Source organism: Spodoptera frugiperda, chromosome 1 (assembly GCF_023101765.2).
Source record: "Spodoptera frugiperda isolate SF20-4 chromosome 1, AGI-APGP_CSIRO_Sfru_2.0, whole genome shotgun sequence".
Taxonomy (NCBI): domain Eukaryota; kingdom Metazoa; phylum Arthropoda; class Insecta; order Lepidoptera; family Noctuidae; genus Spodoptera; species Spodoptera frugiperda.
Window position 1 is genome coordinate 728,645 of NC_064212.1, and position 11,450 is coordinate 740,094.

At 35.2% G+C, this 11,450-nt stretch overlaps 3 protein-coding genes across 3 annotated transcripts; 1 reads left to right on the forward strand and 2 right to left on the reverse strand.

The window, feature by feature from the left end:
• Positions 1–2,584: 2,584 nt before the first annotated feature.
• On the reverse strand, positions 2,585–7,571 carry LOC118273245 (sodium/potassium-transporting ATPase subunit beta-2). The gene is made up of 6 exons (XM_050694903.1): positions 7,335–7,571; positions 5,576–5,833; positions 5,142–5,322; positions 3,927–4,038; positions 3,395–3,563; positions 2,585–2,946 (listed from the first exon to the last, which is right to left on the reverse strand). Exons 1-6 carry the CDS (start codon positions 7,471–7,473, stop codon positions 2,843–2,845), a joined length of 963 nt encoding a protein of 320 aa, XP_050550860.1. The 5' UTR covers positions 7,474–7,571; the 3' UTR covers positions 2,585–2,842.
• A 296-nt stretch (positions 7,572–7,867) lies between these two features.
• LOC118273247 (ER membrane protein complex subunit 5) lies at positions 7,868–8,785 on the forward strand. The gene is made up of 3 exons (XM_035590115.2): positions 7,868–8,058; positions 8,139–8,191; positions 8,276–8,785. Exons 1-3 carry the CDS (start codon positions 7,980–7,982, stop codon positions 8,495–8,497), a joined length of 354 nt encoding a protein of 117 aa, XP_035446008.1. The 5' UTR covers positions 7,868–7,979; the 3' UTR covers positions 8,498–8,785.
• Positions 8,786–9,472: 687 nt separating this feature from the next.
• LOC118273246 (probable H/ACA ribonucleoprotein complex subunit 1) lies at positions 9,473–10,875 on the reverse strand. The gene has a single exon (XM_035590114.2). It carries the CDS (start codon positions 10,763–10,765, stop codon positions 10,070–10,072), a length of 696 nt encoding a protein of 231 aa, XP_035446007.1. The 5' UTR covers positions 10,766–10,875; the 3' UTR covers positions 9,473–10,069.
• Between the last annotated feature and the right edge of the window lie 575 nt (positions 10,876–11,450).

An 11,450-nucleotide genomic window follows, 5' to 3' on the forward strand; every position in this document is an offset into this window, starting at 1 on the left:
TCTAATATACATTTTATTGCCTTAAACATACAGATTATAATTGTATGGAATATGTCATTTCATATTATCGATATAATAATATCTTCATTGGACGGAGATATCAACGAGATTCGTTTAAACATTAAGTATTTGTCTTTTTATTCAAAAATGGTTAAATATAGGAATATTTTGTATAACATAAGGTACATAATTGCATAGCTTGATAAAATTATAAAAGATTACATAGTTATTTCATAAATGGAATGTCGGTATTATAAATAGACATAGCAAATTCTTCTTACGACCAGTCTCAAAAACATATTTGTTAGTAGATTTGGCTACTGTAAATATAAATATAACGTCACGCCTTTTATCCCCGAAGGGGTAGGCAGAGGTGCACATTACGGCACGTAATGCCGCTATACAATGTTCACCCACTTTCCACCATTAGTGTTATAAGTCCCATGTAATAGGGGGTGAACCTATTGTCATATACTGGGCACAATTTCAGACTCCGTGCTATTATTGAGAAATTTTCGAAAGATCAAAAAAGCTCACTAATACTTTGCTCGATCCAGGAATCGAACCCTAGACTTCTTATCCGGCAGTCGCACTTGCGACCACTCGACTAACGAGCAGTCATTTGGCTACTAATTTAGTAAAAAGTAAATAATGGTACATAAGGCGTTCTTTAGTAGCCAAATCTACTATCTACATGCAGGTTAAAGAGACTGGCCGTTAACAAAACCCTGTAAAACAAATCAAAACAGAGATTCTCAAATCAAATTATTAAAAAATAAACAAAAAAAAAATTGTACAATAACCAAATCTAATGAAAAATAAACCTTATTGCTTTGTAACAAAATCCAAATTAGATTGGCAAGGCAACATATACAAAATATATGTGTAAATATGAAAATAACGTTTATAAAAAAGTTAATTCGTACAAAACAAAGTTAGTTACAGCACACAGACTAAGTACAATGTTAAAAAACTTAAGCTATGTATAATAAGAAGGTACAATTGTCATTATTTAGTTTAGAAAGCTATTGAGAAGTATCAGTCTTCCATAAATATTCAGACTAATTTATATAAACTATGTATATGTGTGTATAATTATATAAAAAAGGGAACGGTATTAATATTTAATAGTTGCCAGTAATAAGAATTGTTATCGACATTTTGTCTAAGCTGCTCTATAAATATATACCTAATCAACTCAATTTGAAACAAAAAAAAACATTTTTGTTTAGCATCAAAATAAATAGTTTTGATAAATATAGAACATGATAATATGTACTCGAATCAACGGAATAAATATTGCATAAATTGATTTTCATTTCTATGCGCTTACGCAATTGAGTGAGAAGAGAATTGCTAAGAATTACACTCAAATCTAAACAACTAAATGCGTGTTAAGTCTTCTATACGTTTAAAGGTAAGCGTCCATAGGCCCGCATCGTACGCATCGCACGCATCGTTCGCATTCTGTATGACGTCATCAGTACGCATCGCGTGTAGGCATTGCTGATGATGCGGTGCGTACGATGCGGATCAGTGGACGCAGTTGTATGAGTTTCTATACAAGATACGTACCTTAATACGCCTAATTCTAATTTATTAATACAGGACAAATACACACACAAAATATAATTCTGTACAACACACAATGTAAATATATAAAATAAATATAGAACAAGATATGTATATCAAAAATTCAAAATGTCATACACTGGACGGATGATATTAAGTTTAAAAAATAGAGTATAGGCCACTGTGAAATATTCATATTTTAGTACTTAATACCTAAGTAATATGATTAATTTTCATCTGAAACCAATTTTTATGGGACCAAATTTCGGCTAATCCGCGTAGCACAAAAAAAGAATCACGCAAATCGGTCCATAAACCTGGACGTAATATCGGTGTAGATAATATAGGAAAAAAAACATACCTGCTGAATTGAGAACCTTCTTTTTACGAAGTCGGTTTAAAAACTGGTATTTTTAAGCACTAAGTACCTATAAACAGCAACTGTAAAAGCTGCCTCGAGATTCTAGAAGTCTTTTCTTGTAAAATACATAGCTATTATTAATATTAAATGTCATTTATACATATAAGAATTCTGGCATAATTGTCTTTTGAAAATATTTAAATATCAACATTTTTGGTCTACTCAAAAGACCATGTTACAAAATACAAATCTCACACACTGATTGCATTAAAACTTTATCCTAAATACATAAAATGAACTAATTGCTTTGGTCTACTCGGTCTACTGGAAAGACTGTGTACAGGCACCACCAAAAATATTCTTAAAAAAAATAGCTGCCTAACATCATCAACATTGTTTGTAGACTTAAATAATATTATTGCTCTCTTTCATAAACTTCAAATATCATTAACGAGGTGGGAACCGCAAAGTTTAATATTATAGCAGCGTCCACCATACTTGTAGTTGATTTTCATCTCTTTTTAACTCTTAAAGCAATAGGCTAGATGACTAATTTTATTTAAAGGTCCGTCTCGAAGTTTATTTTAAAATATTAGACACGTATTTAAGATATATCGATTTGGAATATCGTGTGACGCCACTTTTAGGTACGTTTTATACGTAGAAATTATGTATTTACTTCCACTCCGATAACGATTTCAATATTGTTATGATAAATAATTTTTCATTACCTAACTGACGGACTAAATAGATTTTTAATTTTCATACCAAGTCATCATCCCAATTAAACTTGCTTTTTACTTCGAATATACTAAACTTGTGTCTTTCTTTAAAATAAAGTTAAAACATTACCGTGGTTCCTGTACAAGCTTGGAGCCGAGTAGACACGTTTGGACGGATGTGTAGTAACTATTCGATCATGAGCTCAAAGTGCACCACACCCAGACGTTCTCTCCTGTCGTACTTAATGTTCCTCGCCCAGGCGCGGCACTCGATGTTAATCAGAATACCCGCTGAAAATATTAAATAAACATGTTAATACATATATTGCTCTTAGTTTTAATCACATAGGTGACATGTTTCATTGCGGCACGAATGGGCCAGCTAGACCGGAGAAATTCCACGGACTCAAGGAAAGCCGACGTGAAACAACCAAATCCTTGTGACAACAACCGATCTTTAAGTGAGTTACGTGAGTGACTGAGAACTCTTGTAGCTCCTTTGGTGCTGCAGGAATAATGCTACCAGCGGCGTAATGCCTTAACATTAGATAAACAAATGATGAGACTCAGGTCAGGCAAAGAAGTAGTAGTAGTAGGGATTTTTACATGGGCCTTAGTACTTCACTGGTGAAAAAGTTTTCTACATAATACATGTCAGGACCTTCGAGGATTAAAATGCTTGGCGTTATGTTAAAACATTTGGTCTATCTTTAATAAATAGGTAAGTACTTGGACTTACTTCGAGGTCTCTGCAAGTGTATAGCGACGAGCGGGCTGAGGTATCCCTCAGCATTCTCATACGGGTAGAAGTACCCTGGGAACCCGGGGAAGGGCAGGTAGCTGATAGGACCAATGTTTTCCTTGTCTGCTGGAGTCTCACCCTGGCACGATACCCACACCATGTTACCCTGTAAATAATAAAATTATTATTCAGGTTTTTGTTTGTTGAAGCAAAAGACTGATGTAGACATCAAAATTAGTCATCCATCGTTTTTTAATAGAAATAGGACAATTTATTTTTACGTAATAAATATTTGATGCGTGACATGTTAGTGACAACTTTTGTTAATCGGTTTTGCTCACGACATTTCGCTTGAGGAACCTTGCAGGACACGTGCCATATAACATTAATTACACTTAGGACATACCGCGCGCAAACTTTAAAACATTGTCGATCATTTTGAGGGTCACATATAGTGGATACGAGGCTTTAGCGTGCATCATGAAATTAATTAATAAATAATTCTGTAGTAATGGCTTCAAACACTTACGTAGTTGGGATTGTAGGTGGTCAGGTTTTTGATGTGCGTCTGCAGGTCGGCGGGCATGTCTGACGGCAGGTCCTCCACGCCGTGGTAGTACTCCGGCCGCCAGCCGTAGATCCTGTAACATTCGAAAAGTCATTGGATGATTTTCCCCCACAAAAAAAAAGGTCCTATACTTATGCATGCCACGTCGGTATACTGGTCAAACAAGGTATTATCGGGCTTTTTGACTTCCAATGTTCAATGGTAGGTAGTACAAAGAATAGGGTAATATCCTAAATTTTATTCTAAAAAAAAATCTATTGCTGTTCGTTAGTGGCAGAAGTTTGCCGCGGCAACTAGTACCTGATATAATCTAAGGTGAAGAGTATAATATAAGGGACACATGAAGATTAACAAAAACTAACTACTTCGTCTACATTATGGCGTTCATGAAACATGCTTGTAATGGTAAATCACAACCATGATAACATGGTTCTATTGTTAAAGCGACAAGCTTTGGCAATTATGTGAGATTTATTACCTACACATAACTGTGCTCCTCTGCCGATCCCTCCTTACATAACAGGCTTAATGTTAATACGTTTTGTCAGTTGCTTGCATAATGTCCTTACGACCACAATGTCACAAACAAACTTTTGTTGAATTTAATTTCGGCAACATTATGGATCGGAGGGCGATTCAAAACGACCATTGAAATGTTCCAAAATGTGCAACAATACATCACTGCCTTGCCCCTTAATGCATACATATTTAACATTGTATTTATGGTACAAATATTTTGGTGATTTTAGGTGGATTGTCCCCTCATCGACTTATTGATTAGATATAATATTCAATTCCTCCTAGGAGACAGACCTGAAGCTTATCCCATGCTTGTAGCTTAGCTCTGCTTTAACTGAGACAAAAAGTTATCTTAAGAGAGCTTCTGATCGTATTATAACTTTTCTAGGACATACTAAATTAATTATTATGTTATCGGCTTATGCACGTAACTGTTTGACGAAGAACTGTATGTTATCCATAATAATTAATTTAGCATCTGATCTAATATTTTTTTAATCATGTGTCTCCTTTATTGTTGCATTTGTATCTCCTTTTAAGTTTATAACCCAAAAATAATCAAAATCGGTTTAACAATCTAGGAATGTTTAAATAAACATAATTCATTTGTTGTAACGTAGAATGTAGCTACGCTAATAAATTGAAGATTTCACTGACCTATTCAACTTGAGAAAGATGCAGGGCGAGGACTTGTGGAAAGAGAAGTGGTTCTCATCGATGCAGGGGTCCAGCCTCCTGATGTCCACGTCGCAGACCTTGCCGGGGGGCGGCAGGTTCGTGAAGTCACAGTTGTATATGTTCTGTCCAGCGCCCGCCGTCTGACCCTTCTTTTTGTAAACTGTGGAGAAAAGGAGATATTTTAACAGTGATGATGATGATGATAAATCTTACAAATATTAAACTGCGAAAGATTGTGTAAATGTGTGTATGTTTGTTACGCAATTACGTCAAAACGGCTGCAAGGATCGGGATGAAATTTGGAACAGTGATAGATTGTCGTCTGTAACAACACACAGGCTACACACGGGAAGAAATAAGTTCTTATAATGATATACAACTGCATTTATCTGTCTGCTAAATGAAAAACTCACCAGACAAGAAATCAATGAGCTGATCTTCCCAGTACTTATAGCTCTCGTAGCCTGTTCCCTTGTACCAGATCAGGGTGCTTCTGACATCTGCCGGCAGCGGCCGGAACCCTAGCCCTGGGCTGGTGCCAATCACACTGTACTCCTGCTGCAGCCGAGGCACTCGAGGGTTGATAAAATGCTGCATAAACGTGACCATGCAGACTGCAAATAAGGCAGCCAGCACCGCATAGAAGATTGTGTAGAAGATGAGTATTTTACCTGGAAGAAGAATTATACTTTTAGAAATTGGCTTAATCGGTCAAGTCATTGCAAGTTCTGTAAAATAATGAGGGCTAGAGTTTAATGAAGTGAATGTACTAGGTTTTCAACTACCTATCGGAAAATCTGGGTTTAAAAGTTTACTTTAGTTGAAGTAAATTAGACCAGGGTTTTCCAACCTCGGGTCGCGACCGGCGAAGGATGGTGGGTTGCAAGCGAATTTTTAGTGGGTCTTGTCTGTAGAAGACACATTAATAAACCGTTTTGTATTTTAGTTAAAATCCCTGAATTTTGAAAAAAATATTTAGATATGTCGTAGTCTAGACAATTTGGAAACCATTGAACTAGACAACTGTTTAGATTTTTAAAATACATTTGTATTCAGTAAATAGTAATTTAGCAGCTAGCTATAACAATGACTTGTTCAAGGGGACTAGAATTTGCACATATTTACATAAATAAAAAAAATTTTTGTGTTGTCTTTGCTAGTTTCAATTATCTTTATAGTTCAATAGAAAAGTTTGTTAACAGTTACCAAAAAATATTTTAGACAAAAGATGTTCAAGAAAGACAAAAAACTTGAAACAATCATACAGATCTATTACAAAATTTTGTGGTAATTAATACATAGATAACCAATAGAATATCTTGAAGGGGGGAGTTATCAAGTGGAGTTCAAATGGGTCAGAGTAACATACATAGTATATCAGTTACTTTAATAAGGTTTTATAAGTATGTCAGTTACTTTAATTGGTTTTCTACCGTTGTAACTGTTAAGTTAAATAAATAAATAGATTATTGTGTCCAAATAGTTAAGTAAAAACAAACATAATAGTTGCCAAAATTAATGCAGTACAGTTTTAATTTTATTGTATTATATTTAATTTTTTTAACACATAATTCTTGCATTTGAATGAACATTATGTGAATACTTTTACTATCACCAAATATGGAGGTGAGACAATATTATTGCTATTCTATTAGGTGCTAAGTGTATAATAACCGGATTAGTTAAAGTAGAATTAAAACACAGACAAAAATATAGGGCTTCTAAGCGGATTAGCTATGGTTGACAGATTAGAGCTATTAACACTGGCTGGAAGTAATTACTTCTTTTTTTTATTAATTGGATATAGGTAGACTTTTGTAAATTGTCTTTGACCTCTATGTTATTGAAGATTTTTTTAGGATTTATCTATGTATGTTCACAGAAAAGTTATGAGTTATTAATGAAGACAAAAACATGCAAAGTTTTTGTTACCATATATACTTTGCTAATGAATGAAAAGTTTCTTGATAATTTAAAATATGAAAAATCCCAAATTAATAACAATAACACATTTTGGTTAGACATTGAATCGTAACAATACGCCACGCCCTACAACAAAAGTTGTTATCCAACGAATATCTTGAATGATATCAAATAAACTCTAATTTTGTTAGAAACTTTTGATAACCTTTTTATCTCATGAAAATTAATACAAAATATAAGTTCACTGACCCCAACTTTCAGGCGTTCTTCCCAAAATTTCACCAGTATCACCGTTGTAGAAAAAGTATCTAAATTTCTGACTTCCAGTCCTCTTAGAGGGCTTTGTATCCATTTGGAATTCTTCTCTGTCTCTAAAATTTCGACTCATCTTTTTTTTCTAATAGCACTTTCTGTTACAAAAACACGAAAATAACTGAATAGTAAACAACACACACGCCCAGCCGCTGCCGCAAGTTTGAATTAACTAGTGATGTGATCAAGTCAGAGTTACAGTGAGTCAACATGTAACGGAACAAACGTCAACTAAAGAAACAATAATGATAACTGAATCGACTATAAGTTAAACTATGAAGGAAAGCACAAAGAATTAGATAGATAATTGACCGTAATTGTATCTTTTTATATGTATTTTAATCATTATGTGTATTAATAATAGGAATTGTATTTATTTAAAGGAATAAAATTAATATTAACAATATTTAATATTAGTAGAGTTGGTTTGGCTAATCTCTGAATATTCCAATTTGACATCGCCATCATCTCGTCAAATAAACGTCAATCAATTTTGTGGTATCACTCACTTGTGTTATCACTGAATGTTAAATTAAACTCAAATAGTTTAAAATACAGTTGTTTTAATAATACTTAGTAACAATGGGATCTTCAGTGCATAAATTAATTGTTACCGTAGGATTTCTGTCACTATTCCACTCAGCATTTTCAGCAGCACAGCGTAAGTGTTTACGACTTTTGAGAACAAATTAATTGAATATTTCCGTGTAATTAATTTAATTTTATACTTAATTGTTACAGATCGATCGTACCTCCGAATTACCGCACAAGAATTTACCACTTTACCTTTAGATGTAAGTAAAAATCAGTGAACACGTTCAAATTAGTTGAAGTTGTAAAACATTGTATGTCATTCCTGTTTTTCCTTTCCTTTCCAGATTGTGGTACAGGCGGTGGTTAGTTTATTTGCCGTTATGTGGGGAGTCCTCAACGTTGCTGGTAATCTACGAGAGATACCAGCTGCCGCTGAGCTGAATACAGTGAAATGGGAGACACAGAGAAACCTTCCTTCTTTCTACATCTTCAACCATAGAGGAAAAGCTTTGGCTGACAATTACATTCCCAGTGGTAGCAAATGTGAACTAGAAAATGTTGAATAGTGAATTACAACAGATTTAGTGTAATTATATTATTTATTTTTAAGAGAAGTTATCATTATGTTATTGGATGAAGTTTATTTATTTGGTATTGGACATTCTCTTATTCATAGTGTCATATTCTCAGTGATAGTATATACACTATTAAAGCAGATTAATTCAACACTAACATGATTTCTTTAAAAATGTATGTTACAATTTAAGATGAGAACAGATCAGGAACAAGAACTTTTAGCAATACTTTTTATTTACAGTGGGCATATGAGTAAATAAAACAATTCTATCTTACAACAGTGTCTTTTCTTTTCATCATTACATTTATTTCCTGAGTAACTAGGTAGATGGGATATGTAAGATGAATCATCACTATATTTCAACTGCACACCTGGCGCAGTGGCTGGGCAACTGGCTACTGTGCAAGTTGTAGGGGCTTCTATTTCCGCGGGGGACAACTCTGTGTGATCCACAAATTGTTGCTTTGTGTCTGAGTGTCATGTGTATGAGTACTTGTATGTTTGTAAACGCACATTACTACAAGAGAGAAAATTCTAGTGTGGGCCGAAATTTATTTAAAAAAGAAATAATTATTCAATTCTTCTGCAAACTATTCCTCCACTTACTTTGTGGAATTAAAAATTTTATTTTATATTTCACACACCTCAAAAGTTTAACAGGACAGAGTACCCTAAGAATAAATACCACATGTAATTGATGTAATAACATGAATGCTATAGTGCATGCGGAACTACTTGGCTGCACTGAACTTCATTTGTCAGTCAGTAAAGTTTCAATAATTGAACAATTATTATTGACAATATATAGAGATTGGTCTTCAATCATCATTGTTAGTCTTATATACTTTGCAAGCAGTATACAAGCCACCTTCTCACCCCTGTTCCTGTTCACTACCTAAGGAGCGGCCAACTGGTTCCATGCACACTATAACTATTTAGGTCAATAGATTAAATAAAACAACTCTTATCTTAAAATATAGGTTTTATTTCTTAAAAGTATTTTTACATATTATTTTTATCTGCAAATAAGTGAAGAACTGTTTGTCTATTTGAACTGTCATGTCTTAAAACATTTAGATATTCACGGAAACCCTAAATAGTCTAACAGAAAATGAACACATGTATTCACAGAAAAAATACCACATGTTTAATTTCTATGCTATTTATATATGGTTTTAAAATTACAATTATCAAATACATTTATAGATATTTAGTTAGCTGTACTTAGTACAAAAACTAACACACTTTAAATGGTCTCATATTTAACAAGTATTCAACCAAGTTACACAATACAATACAAAATAATTTCCTCAGATATCCAGTATCCTCAATTCTACATATTGTAGTGGTTACAAAATAAGTATCAGTTGTCTTCAGCTAATTACATCATTTCTAGAGATGATTGAGTAGATGCTCATAGCCAAAGACAACAGATGTCATAATAATGAACATTATACTCTCTCATACAGTTTCTCGCAGGTCAACTTTAACAATAGACATCAACACAAGGTCCTTAACTCTAAATGCACATAACTATAGTCTAATCACTAGCAGCCAGTGGCTATCGCCCTCCTCTTCCTCCTCTGAAGCCACCACCTCCTCTGTTGAATCCTCCACCACCACCGCCGCGGCCGAAACCACCACGTCCACCGCCGCCACCTCGGTTGAAACCACCTCCTCTGTTGAATCCTCCACCACCACCGCCGCGGCCGAAACCACCGCCGCCTCCACGGCCTCCGCGAGGTCCTCCACGACCTGCACCACCACGACCTCTCTTAGCACCAGGAGGCTGTGGCAAGAACCTCTTCAGTGGCAGTAACTTCGCCGGGTCAATGTAAAACTGCTGCCCCGACTTGAAACTGTTTGCTTTATAGTTGTCACTCATCTTTACAGATACGAAGTAGTCCCGCAGGTTACCGAATATTTCGTCTATTTTCCCGATCTGTTCCTTGTTCTCGAGGAAGATGGGCGCGTTGAAGTATGGTACATCTTCAATGTCAACTTTGCACACCAAATCGTCTTGAACTGTCCAGCCATAGTGACCCAGCGGGATTACAGACTCGGGCGGGCCTTGGTCTTGTTGTCTGTATCCTCCACCGCCACCACCGCCTCGGCCACCGCGTCCACCGCCACGGCCTCCGAAGCCGCCTCGGCCGCCGCCGCCTCCACGACCACCGAATCCTCTACCTCCTCCGCCGCCACCACCACCGTAACCTCCACGACCGCCGCCGCCACCTCCTCTACCGCGGAACGACATTCTTTATGTAAATAGTGTCACAAACTAAAGCGTGTTTGAAACAAGTATAACCTCAAAGCGTGCGTGATTACACCATGCACACTTTGACAAATGTGTTGACAATGTTGACTGAACGCTTGACGGGATTGAAAGAATGTTGCCATATGGAAGAAATATACTTCCACAGATTATAGTTGAATGAATTGAACGATTGAATGGTACATTCGTATTATTTATTTATTTTATTTTGTAAGCTATTTATTTGTTTAAATAATTAGCGAGTTGTGGGGCCATCATCGTTATTCATTTGATTTTTTGTTGTATTCGAATCATCGAACAACTTTGATCTAAATACGGTCCATAATATACCGTACGTGTATCTAGACCTTTTTTTAAATCACATATTATCTTGGCTGACGATATACGAAAAATGAGAGAAATAGGTCCAGTAGGTAAGCCAAAAAGGGCATCATACTCTATGAGCTAACATTCCTAGACAACCTACAACATTACAACTCTTCTGTAGTCAAGGAACATGAAGCTGGAGTTCACACAGAATTGAATATTTGATTCATTGAATTATTTATTTTGTTGGAAAATGTATTTCTTTTTTTATTTTCTTTGAAATATTTAGTTGTATCATGTTTCTGTGGACGAATACTACTTGTAGTTTCATTTCATGAGTTATCTCCATATCTTTTAAGTC

What these genes read in the sequence shown, in the direction of transcription:
- LOC118273245 (XM_050694903.1), bottom strand. Translation starts at nt 7,473, where the DNA reads ATGAGTCGAAATTTTAGAGACAGAGAAGAATTCCAAATGGATACAAAG. An exon ending in AAGAACGCCTGAAAGTTGGG is followed by an intron (nt 5,834 to 7,334) that starts GTCAGTGAACTT and finishes TTCTTCTTCCAG; the next exon opens with GTAAAATACTCATCTTCTAC. An exon ending in ACACTTGCAGAGACCTCGAA is followed by an intron (nt 2,947 to 3,394) that starts GTAAGTCCAAGT and finishes TAATATTTTCAG; the next exon opens with CGGGTATTCTGATTAACATC.
- LOC118273247 (XM_035590115.2), top strand. Translation starts at nt 7,980, where the DNA reads ATGGGATCTTCAGTGCATAAATTAATTGTTACCGTAGGATTTCTGTCA. An exon ending in AGCATTTTCAGCAGCACAGC is followed by an intron (nt 8,059 to 8,138) that starts GTAAGTGTTTAC and finishes TAATTGTTACAG; the next exon opens with ATCGATCGTACCTCCGAATT. An exon ending in TTACCACTTTACCTTTAGAT is followed by an intron (nt 8,192 to 8,275) that starts GTAAGTAAAAAT and finishes TTTCCTTTCCAG; the next exon opens with ATTGTGGTACAGGCGGTGGT.
- LOC118273246 (XM_035590114.2), bottom strand. Translation starts at nt 10,765, where the DNA reads ATGTCGTTCCGCGGTAGAGGAGGTGGCGGCGGCGGTCGTGGAGGTTAC.